The sequence below is a fragment of the Schistocerca gregaria genome, chromosome 4, assembly GCF_023897955.1.
Source record: "Schistocerca gregaria isolate iqSchGreg1 chromosome 4, iqSchGreg1.2, whole genome shotgun sequence".
Classification (NCBI taxonomy): Eukaryota; Metazoa; Arthropoda; class Insecta; order Orthoptera; family Acrididae; genus Schistocerca; species Schistocerca gregaria.
Window position 1 is genome coordinate 348,584,691 of NC_064923.1, and position 25,978 is coordinate 348,610,668.

A 25,978-nucleotide genomic window follows, 5' to 3' on the forward strand; every position below is an offset into this window, starting at 1 on the left:
CTTTGATATTTGAAACACTGCATTGGAATGGGAACAAACAGCTCGCAATAATATTTTCACTTAATTTTGGTGTGTTGAAGGTTAGAATAAATGTGTCAGTTTTCACAAATGTGCCAGTAACTCTCCTCATAGTTCTGAATTTCTATGACACTCATGGTTTTCCATTCTTCACGTAAATCCTCGGGTTCACCTCCATTACGTCAGAGCAGGTAACCAGACCTTTATAGAAAGCTGTTATTCAACTCAGTCACAACAGGGAAGTCACATAAGCCTTGTGTGCCAGAAGCTGAGATACTTGGTTTGTTGCAGCAGTTTCAACTAGAAGTATATATGCAAACTAAAGTGATGAATGAAAATTTGCACTGAGGCTGGGAGTTCAACCTGTGACTCCTGCTCACCAGGCAGATATGTTAACAAAAACATCACCCTGGGACAGTGGCTTTGCACAACTGTACAGACCAACCTATCAAGCCCCCCTCTTCAATCCAAATTTCCATTCACACCTCCGCCCACTTGGCTTGGTATTCCCCCTACACTCTGAGGCATTGCAGAGGCTATCCAACTGCATTGGAACAGAACCTTAGCATCAGGTGAAATGAGGGATCCAGCCTGAGACTCAGGCATAGGTTTTTTTCACAACTGAAACTTCGTTGAAGCAGCAAAGAAACTGGTATAGGCATGCGTATTCTAATATACAGATACGTAAACTGGCAGAATACGGCACTGCGGTCGGCAACGTCTGTATAAAACAACAAGCATCTGGCACAGTTGTTAGATAGGTTACTGTTACTACGATAGAAGGTTATCAAGTTTTAAGCGAGTTTTAACATTGTGTTATAGCCAGCGCACGAGTAATGGTACACAGCATTTACGAAGTAGAGATGAAGTGGGGATTTTCCCATTCAATCATTTCACGAGTGTACCATGAATACCAGGAATACAGTAAAACATCAAATCCCTGACATAACTGTGGCTGGAAAAATATCTTCCAAGGAAAGGACCAATGACAGCTGACGAGAATCATTCAACATGAGAGAAGTGCAACTCTTCTGCAAATTGATGCAAATTTCAATGATGGGTCACCAACAAGTGTCAGCATGCGAACCTTTCAACAAAACAGCATTGATACGGGCTTTCGGAGCCAAAAGCTCACACGTGCACCGAAGATGACTGCACGACATGAAGCTTTACGCCTCGCCTGGGTTTGTTAACACTGACATTGGACTGTTGATGACTGGGAACATGTTGCCTGGTCAGACGAGTCTCATTTCAAATTTTAGTGGTTAGTGCACCTGCCTAGTGAGCAGGAGACCCAGGTTCAAATCCCAGGCTTCGTACAAATTTTTACTCATCACTTCAGTCTATGTATATACATAATAGAAGTTTAAGATTTAAAAAGGTCTCTGTAACCATTTAGTTTCATTTGATCAACTAAAAGTATTACATTACAAAGTTGTTAAAAGTTTTTTAAGGATCCAGCATTATCCCTCCCCCCATGCCTCGTGAATGCGGGAAGGGCTGATGAGCTCAAAGGCTCCCTCTGCTCTGCTGTCTGTGATAAGTTATGCCAGTCTAGCCTGTTACTATAATTCTAATACTACTACTTGGGTGGATTCACCATATGGACTATCTTTACTGAGCGATTGTACATATTACCCTATGGCCCATCTGCCCAAAAGGAATAGATATGAATTGAGGTTGCTCCACAAGGGTCCCATAAGCTGAGAGAAGAAGAAATGTTGACCCAGGCAGAGCACAGTGAGCCTAAGCAAGTGGGAGGGTGTAGGCAGGTGCCCCTGGGGTTGCCTGCTACAGACTGCTTTGCCTCAACAACCAACTATCAGCACATAGCACACCTGAGACTGAGGATTTTTGTAATAGAGGTTGTAATCGAACTCATCAATACATCTCCTTTTTTCATCACGAAACAGAGAATCAATACACTGTAATTTAGAAAACAATCCAAAGAGATCAAAATTGCAAATAGTATGTTTGCTATAATTTTTATGTAAATGTACATTATATTTTGTATTTGTAAGATACGTAACAGTTTTGTTCATTTGTGAAGTTGAGAATATTTAGGGTTAGTATAATAATAATAATAATAACTGTTTTCCATAATTGTTCAAAGAGAGAAAATCAATAGCAGATTATTTCTTTTTGCTTTCATGAATACTCAACTGTAATTTTTTGCCTAAGGACATCAGTTGTATTGATCATGTAAACGTATCTTTGGACTGAAACTGTAATGGCTATCATTGTTCACTCAGAGTGTGTGTTACGTTTTGGTGCAAGATGGCTGGAAGCTAGCAATTCTTTTTATGAAGTGTGTTAAACTGTGTACACTGCAAAATGTGAAATAAATTAATTTTGAATAGAATTTACATTCAGCTTCACAGTATTACTGATTTGACGTATGGATAAACAGAAGCTGGACACCTCTGTACAGCTTTAGCATGAAGGAATCATGAAACTATGGCAACTGTGCCAAAAGGAAGAACAACTTACAATAAATGACAAGAAAAATGAGCAGAAACACTTTTCTACTGAGTCTTTTACTGGGGTCAGTCCAAGAATCTTTTGGGATGTCATTTGGTGCACTCTCGTACACTGCAATGGCCTCTTCATCTGATGAAAACTGCTGCCCTCTAATTTTTCCTTGGTCTTAGTGAACAGAAAGAAGTCACAGAGGGCCAGATCAGGTGAATAGGGGGATGGGGTAACACTCGCACTTTTTCCTTGTCCAGAAAGTCCATCGTTGTGGCAGCCCTGTGTGCAGATGCATTGTCGTGATGCAGCAGAAGGTGTCCACTCTTTGACTTTGGATGCTGTGACTTCCATTTGGCAATGACTTTTGGAAGACAATCGTTCATGTACCATTGACTGTACAACATGTGTCCAAGGTCACAGAGGTGAGATGCCTGATCTTTGTGAAAAAAGCTGCCACCATATTTTTTCCAGAGTTCCAACTTCGTCGAACTTTTGTGGGTGGTTCCTCCCCTGAAAAGCGCCACACAGAAGACTGTCTCTTCGTTTCAGGGTCATAATGGTAGACCCATGTTTCATCACCTGTGACGATATTGTAGGTGTCTCGGGACTTCCCTCCATTGAATTTTTCGAGCATGAAACGATACCAGTCCTAAGTTGTGGAACACTCTTCATCAGGCCCCTCCACTGAACCTGTATGGCTTGGGTGGCCGAGAGTAGCCGCACTACTGCTGTCACAGCCCTCTGTGCCATTGTGTCATGCATACTCTCCCACTCAGCACTGCTTATGACAAGGCAGTGTTCCTCAGGAATGTCTTAACAGGACTCAAGAGGAAAAAAGAAAGAAACAGAAAAAAATTTGCCTATACCGCTAAAAGAAACAAAAACTAAAGTTTCTTTCAGAAATTTGCATAAAATAATCAATATATAACTGATATTGAGTGTGATTTTGCAGGCAATGAACTATCAGTCAACAGTCCCCTATGAGCAAAGTGTTTATCAATGACCAATGTTTAAGAGATCATCCCAGACAAAAAAATACAAGGACCAAATAGGAATTCTTGTACCATTTACTCTAAAAGGCAATTACCAGAATTGTGTAACTATATTACATACAAAACTTCATGAATGATTAAGACTGTGTGCCACACTGGGACTCAAACCTGGGACCTTTGCAGGTAGGTGGGCTACTGACTTAGCTCTCCAAGCTATACTGCTCTCACAGCTTCACTTCCACCAATATTTCATCAGAAATTCAGAAAACATTTTCATTTTATACAAATGAATGAAATTAAGTATAACAATTATACTGCCTCAGAAAATTTCTGGCAATCTTAAAAGCGTCTGCAGGTTACGTACATCTATGCTATCACAGGCTAATTGCTAGTTTAGTTATTCTCACACTCCTTGGATCATAACGGCAACCTCTCTACATGATGTGGAATAAATAAGTTTTACAATTACGGAACACTTTCCAAGTGAAAAATATGGCAAGACAATGAACATTTACATATAGGAATGACCATAAACTTTGAATCTAACCATTTTCACATTCTTCATGTGGCAATGTATTGATGAAACTTCCTGGCATATTAAGAGTATTGATGTCTCACAGTTATCATTCATGTTTCTTACTTTTGATTGTCGAGTATTTCGCATTGGTTTTGAGAAGACAGTCCTCATTTAGAGCAGTATAAATATTGTATTGGTAACACTCTTAAGAGTTGCAGAGAATGTGTTCTAAGCTAGATAAAGAGAACTTCTGGACCCACATCCATGCAACTTATTTCCTTCTACCATTGTTAGTGTCTTAGTCTTTTGTCTGAAGCAGTTCTTCATGCTAGTATTACCTGTGCAAGTCTCCTCATTTCTGCATGTCTACTGTAAACCACATCCACGAGAATAAGCTAACCGGAGTCAAACATTTATGCTCTCCACAACTTTTACCTCTAAATCTCCCTCTATTACTACATTCCTACTCTTTAACACCTTATAGCATTTTTCTCAACTTATCCCTTCTGTTAGTTAAGTTGAACCATAAATTTCTTTCCTATTCAGTTCAGACCTCTTCATTAGTTATTCAGTTTGCCAATATAATCTTCAATCAGTAATGTTTATCATCCATGTGGCAATGAACAAATTTAATTATTCTATAATGTTTCCAGATACACAATTGACACAGGGTGCTTTTGATTCTGGTAACCAAGACAATGTATGATCCGTTCAGAAGCAGCAATCCCGTGCAGTTAATTTATGGATTTTGCAGAATAATCTACACAGCATTCCACCAGCTCCTTATCCTGTCAATTTCTAAGAACAACTGTACTTAAAAAAAAAACCATCTTTCACTTTCTAAAAAGTTAATGGCAACAGCATAAAATGACTACCTTCTAAACCACATTTACGTCAGATAGACATATACATTTTGCATTTTCATTTTTTGATGTAATGTCAAAATACGCATTTGTGCCTAAGTTGATGAAAATAACATTAATTAATAGGCAGTACCTTTGCCATGTGTTGATTAGCACTCCATTAACATTTTATCCTATTATATGGTTTTGCATTGGTATAGCTGTGTATGTGCGGATGGATGTGTGTGTGTGTGTGTGTGTGTGTGTGTGTGTGTGTGTGTGTGTGTGCGCGAGTGTACACCTGTCCTTTTTTTCCCCTAAGGGAAGTCTTTCCGCTCCCGGGATTGGAATGACTCCTTACCCTCTCCCTTAAAACCCACATCCTTTCATTTTTCCCTCTCCTTCCCTCTTTCCTGACGAAGCAACTGCCAGTTGCGAAAGCTCGTAATTCTGTGTGTGTGTTTGTGTGTTTTGTTCATGTGCCTGTCTGCCGGCGCTTTCCCGCTTGGTAAGTCTTAGAATCTTTGTTTTTAATATATATATATATATGGAGGGGGAGGGGGGGGGGGGGAGGGAGAGAGAGAGAGAGAGAGAGAGAGAGAGAGAGAGAGAGAGAGAGAGAGAGAGAGAGAGAGAGAGAGAGAGAGAGAGAGAGAGTAGCCATTCAACTTTGCTTTAGGGAAATGTATGGAATGGTGCTGTTCTGATGCAAAGCACGCATGCAAAGTAATTGCAGAAAACTGGTGAAAGTAAAGCTTCTAACAATTTATAATCAACTGTACGTGCAACAGTGCTGAAATCCACAATAAGTTACCTTCTCTGCTAGTGTCAAGTTTTTACTATGGAAGACAATGAATGGAGTTTCTTTCTCAACTGTGAATTCTATAATCACTTGGCCTGTAAATACAAATTTTTCAATTAGATAAGAAATCACATATTTATATGACAGAACTGACAGAGGTTTTGAGGTTCAATGAAAATAAAAACAAGTAGCACTCAAGCACTTAGCAGTAAAATGAGTCGTGTATCAGGAAAAATTTCTGGCTGCAGCAATATAATTCTTTAAGTGCTTAAGAATATAAACCGAAGGATGTCACAATGCCACTACTGGCTGCACGCACCAAAAATTTATGAATTCATTATATTACAGTCTTTGGAATTTTGGGGTATAGGTCTACAGTCTTGATTGTGTTTAGGCCTACATTGTAATACCTTTTACAGTTCCACTGCTTCTACTATGGGAATTTTTACCTTTCGTTACACTTGCTTATTGGATATTTACTTACACTTAACAACAACAACTGTTACACATTTTTATACAATGAGTCACATATCATCCAGAATATGCACACTGCGTACACAATTAATCCAACAATTTCACTGTAAGACTCCACATCTTGGCCCACTTTATAAATTATGTAAAGTGGAATCTGCTGCATTACTATGGTGGTTATATGGCTAGCAAAAATATGCTGTGCAAGTTCCAAGTCGCATCAACAGTGTAACAGTTTGAAGAGCATAATAACTTGGATAGAACAAATGAAATAGTTAAACTGGCTGTGGCATTCCTAAATCAGCTTAGCAATCATTTGAAGTGATTTATGGGCACCATCAAAAACCTGAACTGTACAGCTAGATGTCAATTTGTATTTCACTATTCTGAGTTCATCATCCTAACAAATGTGTCACTTCGATTGGTGGGTTGAACATGGAAGTTTAAAAAATCATGTGCATATAGGGTCTTTAAGATTTAGATTTTTTGATAGTTAATTGCCTCATGGTGAAGATAAATATCTTAATTAGAATGCATTAAAATTTAATTTACCTTTGACATCAAGTGTTGTCAGATTAGGATGTATGCTGATGCTGTAGCGTGTGGGGTGTACAAATGTAGGCAGCCTGACACTGTTCCAAGGAAATACTTCGCCATTTGTTGATAAAGGAAGTGGTGAACTTGTTGTATTGGGGGCGGCTTCACTCTCCATATGTTCAGGTTTTTCCCCTGCACATGGGCAATCTGCACACAACCAGTCCCCAAGATGAACACAAATAAATAATTGCACATGGGCAGTTTATAGTTACATAATAAATAAAGTACTGAAAAACTTAGTCTGGCATATGTGACGCATATGATGGTAGATTGTTCACCAAATACAAGTTATAATATAGGAAACTCATCAGTTACAATCTAAGCACCACTGATAGAACTATTGGTACTTTGGTTTAATTTAATATTACAGGTCTTAAACACAATATTATACTATCGAAAACACTAATTATATATATTCAACGATAGACAAACGTTTAAAAGACATTTAGATTTTGGACAAATGTCACAAGAACATGAAGGCAATATATAATCTCTCCATGGAAGAGGCAATTTCTGCATAGTTTTTTTCGTACAGGCAACTCATCTTATAGAAAAAATATATATCTAGCTCCATTTCTTTCGTGTATTTTTAATGTAACGTTTAAAACTAAAAAGTTGCGATAAATACATTCACAAAATGGTGCTAATTTAAATTTAACTTCTAAACAATTTCAATTATCCGTAAGACTTACCGCTTTGTGGGCCTGCATACGCTATAATTAATGAAATTACGAACAGCGTCGCAAATACCACTGTTGCTATTAACAAGGCTCTCTTCTGGGAACAGACCGCAACGCCATTATGCTCATAAAGACTCCTCTTATTGATGCCGGTTTGGCTATCACCTGAAACAGATACTTACCATTAAAAGCGGATAATGAAATCATTTTTACTACTAATATCTGTAACTATAACAAATACAATAAAACTGCGAATTGCACATTTCTGAAACTCTACCTGTCAGGAATGCGACATCATCAACGTCCTGATCGCTCATTACTAAACTGCGGCGTCTATAAACGACTGCTTCGATTTCTCGTGCGCTATTAACGACCGAGATCTTAATAAGTGGATCCTTCTGATTGTGAGCCACTGTTTTCAGTGCCAAAATATAAACGCAATAACTCTCAGTTTATGGAAGACTTGGGTGGCATTACTGCATCGAACAAGTCGCTTCCCCGCAATGCAATGGACGAATTGGAACTTCTGGAGTTTTTAATTCAACCATGGCACGATTCATGTGGCAATATATTCTTAACAGACGAATTGTTGCTACATTTCAGCATTTCACAAGTTTTGTCTAGGGGGTAGAGACGCTTAAAAAATAGTAACATACTTCTTTTGATCTGTCAATAGGTATATAACGGTGTTTGTAAATACGCAGTGTCTGCCACCTACCGCTTCTTGACAGGACTAACTGGGTAGCAGACGACGCGTAGCGTGCGCATGCGCCGCAATGGGTGACGTCTTTCAGAGAACATCGTGAAAGATATTTCGTTCGACAAACAGTGTTTTAGAAAGACAACAAGGGGAAAAAAATCTTACATATTTGGATATTTTACTGTTATTGCCATTAATTACGAAACCTTCTTCTCTCATGTAACTTATAAATTCTGATACTACCTACTCTTATTATTTCTTCATGTACGCTGCACTTCATGTTCTTATGTACTGCTTCGATTCTGTTGACGCCGAAACAAAAGGGCGATCGTCGAGGTCAAACGCTTCACTGACGGTACAGGCCTTTCCGTTATGACACGCAATTCCTCGTGTTAATACGTGTTATTCCAATTGGTGAAATGATTTAAATAAATTTGTTGGTTTCGGGATCATTGTAATATCCATATAGACAATCATATCTCTCCGCCTTATAGGAGGCGCCCTTTCGTGCTCATAAAACTTCTTGTAGTGTACAATGGTTAGAACACCTATAGTAGACTAAAGGAAATCACTGATGTTAGCACGAAGTACCCAGCTGTATGCGCTGTACAGTAGCTTGCGATATGTTACTTACATACTTTTTCCAGAGAATTGTCAAATAAAACCCGGGATGACGCGTATATGTAAAACAATGTAAATGCTTAGGTCTACAGTTTCTGCACATTAAATTAAATTAATTTTTGAGGAGACAATTCCAAAAATAGCCACTTCTACAGCAGCAGATGAGGAAAACAAATGGATAACAGCGGCTATTAGAAAGTCCTCCCAGACGCTTAAATTTCTTCGTTTATGCAAAAGCACTACACTAATCTACAGTTCCTGGACTGCTATTACAGGAAACCACCTGTTGAAAAAAGAAGCATTCAATGATAAAATACAATGGGTAGTCAAATGGAAATGAGACATTCGGAAAAAACAACCTTAGTAACGTGTGCGGCCGTCCATGTGCTGCAAAAGTTGTTTCATGTAAGTTGCAGAAGTTTCGCAGGGAAGTCTTACGCATCCTCCATAAAGGTCCCATCTCCCCCCAATGGGATTCCCCTATTTTAAGTAATCCTGATTTAGGTTTCCCTAAACCACTTTAGCCAGATGGTTCCTTGATTAAGGCCATGGCCAGCTTTGAGAATCTAAATTATTGTTACAACAAAAGCATGTTAGCCATATTCGTCTGTTCTGTATTTCTGTTTAGTTTGTTGTTGTACTTCCTTCCATTTACAAATGACGTTCACTTAGTCTCTAAGACTGTTGATTCGATGAACCCTCTGCCAGGCACTTAAATGTGATTTGCAGAGGTTCCATGTAGATGCAGAATATGTCGTGTTTTCACGAGTTAATATGTACATATACGTACCGGTAATATGAAGTTTCTTTGATTTCTTATTATTTTAACAAAGATGCAAATTTGAACATTTGTTAACTTGAAACTAATTAAAAAATTCAAACGATTAAAATTTACAATTTATGTACTAACAATGCAGGAAATTAGGAGAAAGAATCAGAGTTTAGGTTTGTACCATGGTATGCTGAAAAGTGATGTCTGCGAATTTTATATGTGAAAACTATAAAAACTTTTTAAGTAAAACAAACTTCATTAATACTCTACATCTTTATTCTTCATGTCTATATATTTATTTCCCAATATAGTCGCCCTAGCGACGAACAGATTTCTCACAACGAGATACCAGTTTGTAGAGTGTGTATCTTTGTTGACGTAGCCACAACCTCACCTCTGCTTGCACCGCTTCATAACTATCACAGTAAAGTTCTCGAAGGTTTCCTTTAAGTTTTGGAAACACACGAGAATCAGATGGGGTCAAGTCGGGACAGTATGGAGGATGGCCGAAGACATTGAACCCAAGACGTCGTATTGTTACAGATGTCGCAGCACTCTTGTGTGGTCTGGCATTCTCATGCTGAAGGAGAGTGTGCTCCATGTGGGGACGAACTTTTTCTGCGGTTAGAAACTCGAAACCACCGACGCTGTCCAGCATGCTGTCCTAGCATGCCACCACCGATGCTGTTCAGGAAGGAGTACCTTAGAAAGGGACTAAGTCTTTCGCACCAGGGCAGTCACCGCTCGATCTGACACACTGCTCTGCGAAACATTAGGAGGAGAGAGATAACGTAACACTCCAAAAGAAATGCACACTATTTTTGTAAAAATACAATTTTCATTATGAATGTGTGAATGTTTTACAGTGTGTAGATACATCCTTCGTGCTTCTTTTCAAACTGAGTTCAACCTCTTCCCGTGAGTGGCGCCATCACAGCACATGGCTACTACACTTTACGTTCGTCAGAAGCAACGTGCTGTCATAGAATTCCTGTGCTGTGAAAACGAGACAGTGGGAAACATCCACAAGAGGTTGAAAAAAGGTGTACGGAGATACTGCTGTCGATCGCACTACAATTAGTCAGTGGGCAAGCAGGTTACGTGATGAAAGCGGGCACGGCAACATTGAGGATTGTCCTTGCAGTGGCAATGTGCAGAGAGTTAACGAATTGGTGACTGCTCACAGACGAATCACAGTGAACGAGTTGTCACACTTCGTTGGGATAGGGGAAGGAAGTGTTTGCAGAGTACTGAAAGTGTTGGCGTTAAAAAAGATTTGTGCCAGGCGTCAAAACCACACCTTCTGCTCGAAAAGTTATGACTACAGTGTTTTTCGATTCCGAAGGACTCTTGCTTGTGGACATAATGCCAAGTAGAACCACCATGAATTCTGATGCATATGTGACGACACTGGAGAAACTTCAAGCTCGACTGAGTCGTGTTCGACCACATCGGCAAAAGCAGGATGTTTTGCTAATGCACAACAATTCACGGCCACATGTCAGTCAAAAAACCATGGAAGCGATCAAGAAACTCGGATGGACAAACACTGAAACACCTGCTTTTCAGTCCTGACCTGGCTCCATGTGACTATCATCTCTTTGGGAAACTGAAAGACTCTCTTCGTGGAACAAAGTTTGAAGTAGATGACACCCTTGTGCACACAGCCAAACAGTGGCTCCAACAGGCTGGTCCAGAATTTTATTGTGCGGGTGCACAGGCGCTGGTTCCAATATGGCGTAAGGCAGTTGAGAGGGATGGAAATTATGTGGAGAAATGAATATATTGTTCCTAAAGGATGTATCTACACACTGTAAAACTTTCAAACTGTAGAATAAAAGATGGATTTAAAAAAATAGTGTGCATTTATTTTGGAGTGACCCTCGCATGTTAAATATTCGGTAGGAATGAGTGAAAGTGAAGGGGATGTTGCCAGAGGGCGCCCAGTCGTGCACAGGAAGCTGGAATGCGGTGTGAAGTTAGCGTGACTATAGCGACAAATGAGGCTCGTCCTGCAACACGAGGCAGTTGAAGGAATGGGAAAAGACAGTGAGTGTCAATCAGCGAGCAGTAATGTCTGCACTGTGGTGGCGTTCTTCATTAAAACATTTCCTAGAGATAATGACTTTACATGGGGAAGAGTCACTGGGAACTGGAACAAGGACAAGGTGTGACCAGTGTAGCTTAGGAGTTTAGTACTGCTTACCGCATTGTTTCACGTTCATGGGGATTGTTCCGAACTATACGCAATACTGCGAAAAGGAGAGGAGTGGTTGAACATGGTCAACTATAACAGCAGATGACCGCTACATTATGCAACAGGTGAGAAGGGACCCATTTCAAACAGCGGGTATAATGAAACCGCATTTAGCAGAACTACAAGGCACGCAATCTCAAGCTCCACAGTGGTATGGCCACTGCATGGGGGTGAACTCTTTGCCCGACGACCAGTACGTTATGTTCCGTTGACACCCACACATTGGTGGCCACATTTCTAATGGTACCAGCAGCGTAGGAACTGGACCATGTAGAAGAGATGTTGCGTGTTCTTCTTGGGTAATACAAGATTCAGTAATAATTCTGGGTGTACCCTCATATGGCGAGATGTGGGAACACGTAATGCACAGAGGAACATTAGCGACCACGACCATTTTGGTGGCTCAGGTGTTACAGGTGTGGGGAGGTATAATGCTGAACGTGGTACACTCACCAGTTAACGTTATTGTGGCACTTCCATGTGGGTCTTTTGAGGATTGCGTCTGGCTCTGACTTCATTTTCTTGGGCGACAATGCGCAACCTCACTGAACAACGCAGGTGGAGTAGTTTTTGGTACACAAGGATACTTGGCGAAAGGACTGGGCCTGCCCATTCCCCCTACTTAAATAGCACCAAGCATCGAGCACGCATCGAATGGGGAGATGACATAACGCATCACATTCATGTGCACCAGTGACCATCCAGCAGTTGTCAACCGCATTCGTGGAGGAATGAAATGCTATACACAAGAACTGATTACCAACCTTAAGGCCAGCATGGAAGTACATGTAGAGCAAGCATTGCTCCCCTTGGAAATCACACGCACTATTAAGAACCATGCCCCATCTTTTGAAATGTCCAGGGGAACATCAGAAACCTCGGGAACTGCAGTATAAGTGTTATGTTTGAATAGACCTGTAATTTCTGTTTATCTTATTGCATATTTCTTTCAGTTACCCTCTGCACTACACCATAGTAGTTCTTTCTGTTTTGGTCAAGGTTTCACCAAGCTATGTTACGTGAGAGTGGTACATCATGCGAAAGTTACTTTCGTCCTTAAGCTTTTGACGTCATTCTCCTTTTTTTTATAGACGTGATCCGAAAGCAAGGACATCGGCAATAATTTGAGCATCTCACTCCTAGATGACATGAGCCTAAATCCAGGTTAGGTTATTCTGCAGGGTAGTGTGTGGTCTCCTGTAGTTCTACATTTCTCTACAATCTAATGTTATAATCATGATGCTCTTGTGACTACATGTTTAGATCTCCTTCGCTGATTTGAGGCATACTACGTCCGGATGGTAGGTCCACAACTGCTCCTATTGGGGAAATTCGAAATTTTTTTATTTTGTCCACCTCAGTTGTATGAATGTACAGTTTTTGACGTCATTCTCTTTATAGACGTGATCCGAAAGCAAGGACATCGGCAATAATTTGCGCATCTCACTCCTAGATTACATGCGCCTAAATCCAGGTTAGCTTATTCTGCAGGGTAGTGTGTGATCTCCTGTAGTTCTACATTTCTCTACAATCTAATGTTATAATCATGATGCTCTTGTGACTACATGTTTAGACCTCCTTCGCTGATTTGAGGCATACTACGTCCGGATGGTAGGTCCACAACTGCTCCTATTGGGGAAATTCGAAAATTTTTTATTTTGTCCACCTCAGTTGTATGAATGTACAGTTTTTCCTGCAGTGGTTACCCGTTTTGGGTTGACAAGCCCATTCTCAAACTGCACACCTTGCTATTAACAGAGACTTTTCAGACAATGTGGTGCCAAAAGGCACAGAAAGTCAAACCGTGGACAATAAGTACTCTCACTGATAAGTTTGAGCCATACTGTTACACCTGTAACAATACACAGAGGCATAGGTGTAACAGTGTGACTCAGACTAACTTATCAATGAGCGTACTTGTTGCCCACAGTTTAACTTCCTGTACAGAAGCTGTACCTTTGGCTCGGGATCTTCGATGCTTTACACAATCTGGCCCACCCTGGAACTCTGGCAGCGACAAGACTAGCCACTGAACGTTTTGTCTGGCCAGGCATGCGGCATTATTGCAGCTTCTAGACACACATGTGCGTCCATTGCTAACATAGTAAAGTGAGCAGACACGCACAGTCTCGTTTAGGACAGTTTGACGTCCCCAGGGGTTACTTGCGGCACATGCACATTGACGTGGTTGGTCCTCCTCCCCGTTCCGAGGGGTACAAATATATATTGTCTATGACCGACTGCGTCACCCATTGCATTGAGACATCCCTCTGGTCGACATTACAGCAGGGGCCATAGCTCGTGCCTTCTTACCGGTGTGGGTGGCGAGATTTGGCTGCCGCCTTTCACTTGCAATGGGCCAGGGACGACAATTCGAGTCCACACTTTTCGCTCGACTGTGCGAGCTGTGTGGAGTAGCGAAATTCCACACGATGGCCTATAATCCACAGGCGAATGGCCTGTTCGAATTATGGCACTGAACTCTAAAAGGTCTGAGGCACTTCCTTGGGTCTTACTTGGCATCCGCTCCACCCACAAGGAGGACGGGAATGCTTTGCCGACTGAGATCTTATATGGAGAACTACTTGTCCTGCCAGCTGAATTCGTCAAGGACACACCGCAACCGATGCTATAGACCTTCCAGCCCTCGTAGAAGGAGTGCGTGTGTTCGTGTCTCCCTCCTTCCCTCACCCCTGCCTCACGCTCCTTCCGTGGTACTGGTGTTTTTACACAAAGGCATCATGCTGTGAGACGACATCGTACATGCGGCCCTGCAACCTCCTTATTCTGGTTCACACCGCGTCTTACGCTGCAGAGTCAATACTTTCTTGACACTACTCAATGGTCGAGCAAATAAGGTTTCTGTTAACCGATCAAAACCTGCTTGGTTCCTCTCTGTGCCATATTCCGACGCCCCCAGCTGGCCTACCATTGCCAACGCCTCGCCAGCTGACGCCGCCGACGTGGCCTCCAACGACTCTCCACTGCCTGCGCAGCGGTCCGAAGCATGTGACCCTGTCGGCGTGGCTTCCAAGGCGCCCACTTCGCGAGCTGGACGACGCCTTCATCTGCTGTGCTGGCCCCATGACTTCTTGTTGTTGAAGTGAGCTGGCTCCTCCCCACCATGCCACGGCGGGGATGGGGGGAGGGGGAGTAATGTCTGTGGCGCATATGGGGTGAAGTGTCATGTCCTTAGACCTGAAGATCTTTGATTCTACTTCTTTCTAGCTCGCTCTGTGCGCTATGTTCGTACAACCATATTGTATTTGCCTTGTTCAGTGTTTAAATAAATGTACATTCGATTGCAAAAGTGTGTTATTATCGATCTATGACTTGTAATATCCACATGTGCTTGTATTGTCAAGTTATGTCTTGCTTTCAGAATATTTGGTTAATATGGACTTACTGTGCAGTGAAGGAGAGGCAGAAATATTAGACTGAGCACGAAGCTGTCTACCAGTAATGTTTATGTGAAGCGAAATAACGGTTGTGTTGACTAGATCAGATACTGGATCAGCTGTTTTCCAGACGCCATTTTTAACAGGGCTAGAAAATCCGCTCCAGGCCTTAACATGCAAACACGACAGTGAAAAAAGGGTTTCTGAAATTTGGTTTTCATCTTTCGGAAGCTGTGTCACATTAAGCATAGTGAATGCGCTCCTACTCCATACAACGGTTCTGTTTCTACTGACTGAGATGTGGGACCCTGAAATGGGATAATGATGAAGCTACAGATCAGTGATAGCTAGCAAATGCGATTAAATCTGAACAAATATTCCAGAAATATACGCTGTGAGATAGCCTGTCATAATGTTTTATAGCATGCAGCCACAATTCTGAGTGACTTGGCGGGATGCCACCTCGCTATATGACAACGAAAGAAACTGAAAACACATCAAAACACAAAGAGAAATCTAAAAGAGTATACGTCCAGTCTCCAGAGAGAGTGCAGAGTGTTTGAAAAGAATCATCAAATTGAGAATTGTTAGCCATGAGTTCCATATTATGTGTACAGAAGCGGGGTCAAACAACAGAGTTTACAGGGTTGTGATTAGTGGAGTCGTGATACCTGATTCTTGTAATGAGAAACATCGTACCTGCCCAAAAGTGACTACCATAGTTAGTGTGCACTTCCTATCCGAAAATGTGCTGACCGAACGGGACGATCTTAGCACAAGGCTGGTCCCAAGCTGATGGGCAGCAATGCTTCCCTATCTTAATGCGCTAACTTCCCCACTCCCATTGTATGTGGCGTGTACACATCCATTAGTAACAACCGAATGGGTGCTATCAGTAAACTCAGGCATCGCCCTGTATTGTGTGTCTGCAGTTAAACAAATAGTTTCCTGCAGCCAACATGACAGTGAGTGGAAAAGAGCCATTGGTGTGGCATCACTCAGGCGGAGGCACTGTCTCTTTGACTCTTCAAGATGGGACACGTTTTTGGGCGCCAAGTCCTTGAATGAAGTAGGAACTGGTATGCCTCCGCCATAGTGTGGTTTCAACTCAAATGCAAATGCAAAGGCCTGGAACTTTTACAGAAGTTCTCCATCTTGAGCACATGCTACAATAATTAAATGATGAATGTGGATATTACAAGGGGCATTCAATAAGAAAGGCAACATACTTTTTTACTGGGTCAACTTGACTGAAAAAAGGCTCAATTTGTTGTGGGGTATGGTGGGATATTACTGCTTCATCCCCTCTAGTTTCATGAAGTTCTCCTAGGTGGCGTCTGTAATGGAAGTGCGTTCCAAGCACAGAGCTGTCATTGAGTTTCTTTTGGCGGAAAACGAGAGCACCGCAGATATTAATAGGCTCTGGCAGAATGCCTATGGAGACATGACAGTGAACAACAGCAGCCTGAGTTGTTGGGTGATGTGTCTGTCATCATCACAAGATCGTATAAACCTGCCCAATCTCCCACTTGCTGGCCCACCGCATATAGCTGTGGCTCCTGCAATGTCAGAACGTGCGGACACTCTCATTTGAGGTGAATAACGGATCACAATCAGGCACCTCGCTGCACAACTGGACGTATGAGTTGGTAGCGCGCTGACACACTCGCCCACCAGTTTCGGTGTACAAAGGTGTTTGCCAGCTGGGTTCCTTATCCCCTAAGAGAGAGCGATAAAGAGCAACATAGGCCCAGGATGTGCGGAGCTGATCGTTTTATGAGGATTATCGTGACAATTTTTTTTGTCGATCATTGTCACAGGCGAGGAGACGTAGGTTCATCGCATCGAACCGGAAACAAAACGGCAGCCCCGCACCACCTCTCCTCCAAATAAAAAGTTCAGATCCGTACACTCAGCTGGTAAAGTAATGGCGACGGTCTTCTGGGACTCTGAAGAGGTTACTCTGCTTGATGACTTCCCTCATGCTGCAACGATCAACTCTGAAGTATACTATGCTTGCCTCAGGAAACTGTAGAAGTGACTTCAGCATATTCGTCGCCACAAAAATACAAACGAACTTTTCTTTATCCATGAGAATGGAAGGCTTCACGGAAATGTGCGCACCCACGAGAAGCTCACGGAACTTCTCTGGTCTTTTCTTCCTCATCCATCCTAGAGCGCGGATCTCGCACCTTCCGACTTCTATTAGTTTGGCTCAATGAAGGATGCGCTCCGCAGCGAGCTCTGAGTGGATGATGAGGAGGTTGTTGATGCAGCAAGACGCTGACTCCGACGTCGGCCAGTGAAGTGGTAGCATACGAGCACACTGGCCGTTCCAGTAAGGTGACGTAAGGTCGACTGATTGAATGCATGTTGAATTACAAGGTTTTGTAGCCAAAAGAGTTGGGAGTAATATGGTGTATTGGAATCGTGAATAAAATCAACCTGCTTCCAGAAAAAAAGTGTTGCTTTACTTATTGACCAGCCCTCGCACTTTCACCTCCTCCATTCGATGGTCCTCCTTGTAGGCAATCCATCGGTGGTATTCGTTGGCCGGGCAAAATTAATCTAATTATATGAAGTGATAGATTACGTTTTGCGACATTCTGAGTACTGACCCGTCTGATCTGAGATTTTTATCAATAAGCTCGGAATTTTTAAGGCACCCAGAATCTGAGATTGGATTTATCAAATTAATTTCACCCGACTCTCTTTCTTCATGTTAGGGTCTGGTCCGGACACCCATTGTGGCTGGACCAAGTGCATGGTAGGTATATGAAAAGGCAGCGTATAATATGATCACCAACAGTCGACTTGCGTAGCGTTAGAAGGGTTGAAATACCACTGATGAATTTGTTACTCAAGCGACAGTTAACGTCTAATACACATTCCAAGTTACGGAGCTCTTCTAGCCCACCCATTCTGCTGTTAGTGTCTCTCTACTGACAGTTCAGTATACCAGGGCTGGCTATTGGGTCAGAGGGTTCTGTGGTTGTTGTGGGGGAGGGGGGGGGGGGGCGTTACGATGAAGGGGGTTACCTTGACACCACTCAGTGAGGCAGTTTTTTGGTGGCGGCAAAATCTTAAATTTTAATAAGGCTCAAAACGGAGAAATTAAACAAGGCAATGAAAGTTTTCATAAATGAAGAAGTGTCACAGTAGGTTGTAAATAAAACTCGTTCATAAAACCTGGTGTCTTACTGGAAATTATCAACGGTATTGTGAAACAGATGACACCTTCGATGCGTCTTTCAAAATAGCAAAGCTTGCTAGTGACAGTTTGCCAATTCACTTTCTACCATGTGCTACACAACACGTGAAAAGTACCTACGTCTGCTTGAAAGCCCGTACAGAAGCGAAAAACTTTATAAGAAAGAAATGAAGATAAATATTAGCATATGATGGGCCAACAGTTCCCATACAGCAACGTTACACCTATGGCAGCGTCACCGAGAAAAACACTTTGTAATAAATAATCGCACTGCTCGTCACTTGCCATAGTCCCTTGAATCCAGACATTGTGATTATGGTATCCTTCTCCCACCACTCCTCCTACACTGATATGGCATTTATACCATTTACATTGCTCTTCTGCTTGCCATGAGCTTCTTGATTATTTTTTTATGCATCATCTGTGACTTTTTCTTTTAAGTTTCCCTCATTAAGTTTTATTTAACGGTGCTGAAGCCTTAATCAGTAGATATTGATATAAGTGTTATACGAAAAAAAGTATAAAACCATATTTTGGAGCTGAAGCAACCAAACTGCACTGCACGAAATGTTTATCCAGTGAGATGAAATGATCGTATGGCACTGATGACCGAGATTCGTCTTATTGACACTGATGCGTTCCAATAACTTCATTTAGGATTTAATTGTTACGTTGCGCTATAATAGATGAAAGTGATTTCAAAATTGCTTATTTTGAGCCGTAAATAGTGACCGTGGCGTGTCAGGTAGCACTCCTTCTCGACGTTCGACAACATCCGTTTTCCCTTAAGTAGTACGGACACTGGCAGTTTAAACACTTTTTTGCAACAAATAAAGCATTTATATGTAAGTCGTTCGCTGTCATATGACGTTCCACTGTGCGAAGCAGGAGTGTCGACGATTTCGCCGTCAATGCAGTATTCAGTTTTGCTGGTTATTCCAGGTCTTGCGCTGCAATTGTCTCATGTACTGGCCACCCCGTTTCATCGGCGATGTAGCCAGTTATCCTCTCCCAGATACCAGCAGCCGACTCTTAAAGATGTTGTATTTTATTTTAGCCGATGACGAACATACAGTACTGAATTAAAGATACAAATGCAATTTCTGTCACGGAAATGAGGAATGAAACCAGGGACAATGTGACAGATTAAGTGTTGGTTTTGTAACAGTGGATAAGTAGCCAACATTTAGAAACTATAAAACATTGACACTTTTATTTACTTATTTTGTATTTTTTCCTTTCTGAGCTGACAGGTCCCTACGTTTCTTAGTCGGATCAGAAATCCGCCTCTGCATTGTAAAAAAAGCCAAAACTTCCTTCCCGCAAGGACATACACTGATACGTCAAAACATCATGACCACTGCCCAACGCGACGTTGGATGCCTCCTGATGGTGTTGCGGGCACGCGACGCGGTAACCAAAGTACATAAGTGGAGCATACACGAAAGGGGATCACCCTAGCACAGATATGGTTGCAAATGGGGAAATCCATTAAGATAAGCGACTTTGAGAGATTGTTATTACACAGGGCCTGTGAACCAGTATCTCAAAAACAGAGAAGCTGGTCGAATGATCGCCTGATACTGTCGTGAGCATCTACGGAAAGAGATAGAAGGACCGTGAAACTACCACTAGTTGCTAAATGCCTGGACGTCCACGACTCTTCCCAGAATATGGGGTTCGGAGGCTTGTCTGCTCTGTAAAGTAGGATAGATGGTGGTCTGCGGCACCTCTGTCGAAAGAGCACAATGCTTGTGCATGCACAAGTGTTTCGGAGTACACCGTTCATCGTACTTTGTCGAACATGGAGCTCCACAGCAGACCACCCCTACGTGTTCACATGTTGACCGTCAATTATGACTGCAGTGGGAACGAGACCATCGGGATTCGACCGTCTATCAATGCAAACGTGTCGGTTCTTCAGCTGAATCACATTTTTGCTACACTAGGTCGATGGTCGTCTCCACAAACGCCGTGTTCGAGGTAAACGGCGGATCGAAATGTGCAGCTCGCCACGGACGCAAGCTGTTGAATGCAGTATTACGCTATGGGAGACATTCTCCTGCGCATGCACGAGACATGTCGTAGTAATCGAAGACGCGCTGACAGCTGCGAACTACCTGCATCCCTCCATGCTTGATGTCTTCCCCGACGGTGATGTAATCTTTCAGCCGTATAATTGTCAGCATCCCGGAGCCAGAACCGTGTTGCAGTGGCTTGAGAAACATAGAGAACTCGCGTAGATGTCTCGGCGACCATATTCGCCTGATATAAATCCTGTCGCTATTGGGCGCCGTCGCCGAGTATGCAAATCAGCGGCACTTTATTCATGCGAATTACATGACCTGTGTGCAGACATATAGTGTCACATATCGCCTCAAAGCTACCAACGAACTGTCAGATCCCTGACGATTCCGTTCCAAAGACGGACAAAGCTATTAAGCAGGTTAGAACACTACTGCCTGCCACATTTATACCATAACCTCAAAGCTGGAGGTAGTTCGTATAAATGAAATTATTTTTATTAAAGCAATTGTAGTATAAAGAAGCAGAGCAGTGTTACCTTCTGAGAGGAATTTAGTTGTGTTGACCGTGATATACCTAACAGAGGTGGCTTATCGGAAGCGAAAGTCAGAATTTCGTAAATATTTAAACCGTAACAAACAATAATTTACCTATCCACAGTGTCCAAACGATAATAAAAAACGGTTGTCAGCCTAATTAGGCATAAGAATGAGTAACATTCTTGTTCAAGAAACTGAAAATAAGTAACTTCAATGGGCAAACACAGCCTATACTTGGTCACACGAGAGTGCAATGAACTCTGTCACTAGCAGACATTAACGTTAAATAAAGTGACAGTGTAACAGTTATAGAAGAACAAGGCTATTAACATAAGTACAACAGATAATTATATCCACTTTTTGCTTTCAAGGCTTGGTCAAACTGAGTGATTTCAATAACATTATTATTGCAGTGCACTTTAGAATCATTAATTGGACATAGCTTCAATATTAATTTTTCAAACATATTCCTGTCTGACATGAAATATGGATATGGTTCACAGCAAAATTAATTATTATGCATAGATTAAGTCTCTCACTACTAAACATCTTTCTACTTAGAATGAAAATTAAATGGAGCTGACTAACAAATTACTTCTCACTGTCTTTTGAATAAAGAAATTACTGTTTTCATAGATAGTGGTCTTTCCATTAATCGTTATCTAGCATGAGCACAATAGACGAACTTTGGATCCTGTTACACCATTAATATGTACTTTTAATACGCAAGAGGAACTAAATATTGTACAGAACTTCACTTGAATAGCAAGAGTAATTGAAACTTTCTATAATTAAGTAACTTTGCGCATTTTAACTACTTTCAATGCAGGGGGCCCTTAATCTTGAGTAATGTAGTAGAGCAAACTAAACACACTTTCAATACACTAAAGAAACAAGCCCTTAACATGTAACTTTCAACAGTAATAGTTCTCAACTTTTACTGCAGTAGAACACAACTTGATGTGGCTATAAGACAATAGCTCACCTTTGGGTGATTTTCAACAGACTACATTGTGATCATTTAATTTGCAAAACTCTATAAGCCACAGTTTTGAGAACATTTACTTTAGAAGTTGGCAACAAAATATTAATAAGCAGTTTTGACAGAAAAATTATTTTTAGGAAGCATCATTTACTATATTACTCAGTTCTGCTACATTAATATTAACTTAGTTTCTTCTTACTACCTTCAAGTGGCATTAATTATTAAAACACTGAGCTTTAATGTTCTTTCAATAAGGACACTCGGTAATCACTTTAGCATAGGAAGGACCCTAAGTGGAATTTGACAGAGGATAAATCAAGGTAAGTTTTCATAAATAGTCTTTTGGTTACCTTATTATTGAAAACAATCAAATCATCCACATGAGCTGATCCTTCACTGTACATTTTTATAATTCCTTGGTTCCTTTTCATTGATGGCGCTACGTGGTGGCGATTGCATGTTGGTAGGTGGATTTGCAGGTAGAATTGCTGGACTCTGTCATTTCTTGGTGGCGATGATAAACACCAATTCCGGAATAGTTCCAGCTCTTCATCCATCCATCCATCCATCCGAGGCATTGGAAAGCGTTAGGAAAAGCCTCTCTCTCGGAACCAGCACAATACACAACTTTTACATGAGCAGTTGATAGTTTGGTAGCTCGTCCCCGACTAACTCTTGGTTCCACCTTTCTATCCAAGCCCACCACATTTTGCGCGCGCCACTAAGTTCCGGTCCGTAGGGGAACCACACCACCTTTTGCATACAAAATAACTCAGAACCCTAAGTGAAGGTCAGCAGTTTACATAACAGCAACCAAACATATTAAATAAAACAGAACATTTGCACATATTGACATTTCTACAAAAAATTATTCACATATTCAAATAATAGATACACTACATTGCATAGAATCAAACCATGACATCAAAGTTTTGACAAAGAAAGGAGTATACAATTTGGTGTTATCGATTAAATCAAACAAGATTTACATAAGCTGAACGATGGAATGTTGAACAAAACAGAAAGCAAAATGTATTAACAAAAGGTATGTGGTGTCTAAGCTAAGGTGTTACAAGGTGGTCGCAATGTTTTGGCTCATAATTGTATTACTATGAGCCACATTTCCACTGCGCATGGCGACCTCTGCGCGTTCGTCGTTCCGTGTGTTGCGCATACTGTGTTCGCCTATGATCGCCTGCTAATACGTTAGTTCGCCATACTTGGATAGTATGGGTAGCACTAGCGCAGCGGCTGCCTTGGTTCTGATGTATAATGTGATAATGGCTTTTCTTCCTCCGCATCGAAAGCTCCCTTCTGCTCAGGTAGCGGGAGAAGGTGAGCAGATTTTAGCAGTGTACTCTGGGAGTGGCATAACTTTGTTTGACGTAATATATTTAGGAGCTGTGCCTCAAAATTTATTACACTGTAAATGTTTCACTTCTAGTTCATTTGCTGGTGCTCTCCATGTTTGGCACTGGTCGTAAAGACGTAAGCACTCCAGAAAGACGTACGCGTAAATGTGGTATGTGAAAATGAGACGTCATCGATGAATGAGTAAGGGCTATGTCTGAAAATACAAGGAGGCGGTGGCGCGAAGGGGGACGGGGAGAGGCGGCGCTTGAAACGTCCGCATAGGGCAGCAAACTCCCTGGAGCCGGACCTGAATACACACCGCTTAGTTGGATTCAAGTGGCTCTGAGCACTATGGGACTTAACATCTGAGGTCATCAGTCCCCTAGAACTTATAACTACGTAAACCTAACTAACCTAAGGACATCACACACATCCATGCCCGAGGCAGGATTCGAACCTGCGACCGTAGTAGCAGCGCGGTTCCTGACTGAAGCGCCTATAACCGCCCGGCCACAAGGCCGCCACCGCTTAGTTTTGTACTGGCGGGTCCGCATATCGTGACATCTAGCTGTCAGTTCCGCGTTATATAGCGGTACCCGGAAACTTTTCATCACACAGTGTATTACGGAAGTTGGCAGACATTGTGCCTACAGACAGAAGTACTCTGTTCATCTGCTACACGTGCAACATGCCACGGTACTTTTCACGGGGTTGGTGAGATCGTAGTACGCGATCGCCGCCTAGATTCTACTGACCAGCGATGTCAGATGCTCCAAGCACTAGAGCTGCTTTGTCGGTAACGCACAATTTTCCCAATTTCGGTTGAAATAAACTGAGGTTTCAATGTTCATCTTCGGCGCATCAGTGTAGAAATTGTCACAGTATTAGCTAAGTAAAAAAAAAAAAAAAATCCTCGCAGTTCGCACGTTTATATACATATAAAGGCCGACTTTCGAATTTTCCTCCGTGTGAGATCACGTGTGCCGGTCTAGTGTGCCTTATGAAATTCGACAGCGTAATAATTTACTGTTTGCGTCGTTTCTGCATAACCTGTCATTGACTTGGTCAGTACTTGTGTGTATAGTGGTATGTTGTGAAATTTCGGACATTTCTGAGTGCCGCGATAAATTCATACTGTCATCGTCAATCGTTGGTCAAAACTTAAATAGTGCTCTTTTAGAAATTTTAGCAAAAGAAGGCCTATCTTCATTCAGAAACAATCGTTCCCTAAATAGCTTTATTTTTGAAAATATTCTTAAGTTACGAGAGCTGTTTTGGCGGGGGGAATAAGTTATTTCTTAGCAAATCAACATTTTTGATTTACAGTTACTGACAAAGAACAGCTCACCGGAATTTTAGTTTATATCGGAGCAAATAAACCCACATTTTTGAGAAATTTTGGAAGTTACCATTGTCGTGTGCGAAAGCTGCTTCGTTGTAAATTGGCATTTGCTATTTAATTACTCTAGTCTTCTCTTTCAAGTGGAGTGTATGTTATCGACATTTATCATAAATTAAAGCTATTTTCGAGTTTGTTAGCGATTGAAACCTCAAAAGACTTTGAAAAATTAATAATTTTTATCACACGTTTTTGTGTTGCCTTAATCAAATCTCTTTTGTGTATTAATTGCTTCAATTATTACGCAGAATTAGCAATATTTTTAGCTCATCAGCAGGGTTAGTTGGAAGCTATTTATTCACTGTCCTTGTAAAACACTGCAGCAGCCACAATGCGGTCCTACTGTGAATGGTGTTCTTGAACATGAGATGAGTTAGTTGACGTTCGTAAGCCACTAAAAATTGACTACTGTCAAACGATTGGCGGCTGTTGCGGATAGGTGTGTCGGGAGAGCTCCCGAGATTCATGTCCCAGAGGTACAAAAGGTACCTCAGGTACTATTGACTCCTGTGGATCCCGTCTGCTCTGCAGGAAGTTTGTGACCTATTATTACTTGTCAACTTGGCTACTTGTGGTAGGTCTAGAAGCTCTGTAGAGAGTAGACACGGATCAGGGAAGACTCAAGCTGTTATATCGACCCCCCAACCAAGTTCGAGCTGCTGCTCTCCCTAAAACTGAAACTAAGCCAGTGGGACTCACTTCAAATTTTAGGAACTCTGCTTCGTCCTGCGTCAATAGGAGAAAAACGCAAGGGTAGAGGTCTACCAATCGTCGGCAGTTTAAATGTTTGGCGAATAATGGTACCCCTTAGGGAAAATGCAGTTTTGGACCGGCCGCCGTTGGATAAGCAGCTGCCAGCAGCAAGTCGTATAACCCTAGCTTACGTGTTTGTTAGTTTAATAATTTCTTTGCGTGTTTTTGGGTACTTGCATTGTTTAATTCATATATTTCGGGCGTATTATAGTATTTGACAGTTGTAGCATCGCGCTTTAGTGTTTACTTGGTAGATTCTTACTTAAATTGCGTGTGAGTTTCGTATAGGAGGTGCAATTTCGAGTTTTAGTTACTGTAATCGTAAATTCAGGCAGATTGTAGCGCAGTCGTTAGGAATTTGTACAGGTTAGTTGGTACATTCTTTGCGTGTTTCGCTTGCGTTCTCTAGGCACGGACTCGTGTTTCAGTAACTGTTGTTCAACATTGATTAGAATGGACAGGGACTGCGATTGCTGTGTTCGGATGAGGGCTGACTTGGTATCCCTTCGCTCACAGCTGCAAGCGGCGCTGACTTCGGTCGCGCAGCTTGAGGCTGTTGCCAATGGGCACCACT

The 25,978-nt window shown here is 41.8% G+C and overlaps 1 protein-coding gene across 7 annotated transcripts in view; it reads right to left on the reverse strand.

Annotated features, from left to right (window-relative positions):
- LOC126365777 (glutamyl aminopeptidase-like) overlaps positions 1-25,978 on the reverse strand; it is a 790,794-nt gene that overhangs the window by 162,587 nt on the left and 602,229 nt on the right. For 2 of the 7 annotated variants that reach the window (XM_050008337.1, XM_050008336.1), the window contains exons 1-4: positions 7,669-8,143; positions 7,404-7,556; positions 6,667-6,858; positions 5,656-5,738 (exon numbers count right to left, since the gene is read on the reverse strand). In XM_050008337.1, the coding sequence (XP_049864294.1) occupies positions 5,656-5,738; positions 6,667-6,858; positions 7,404-7,556; positions 7,669-7,708 (468 nt within the window). In that variant the 5' untranslated portion in view covers positions 7,709-8,143. Of the gene's footprint in view, positions 1-5,655; positions 5,739-6,666; positions 6,859-7,403; positions 7,569-7,668; positions 8,144-25,978 lie in introns of those variants that run through there. The other 5 variants (XM_050008333.1, XM_050008334.1, XM_050008335.1 and 2 more) reach the window with 4 other exon arrangements.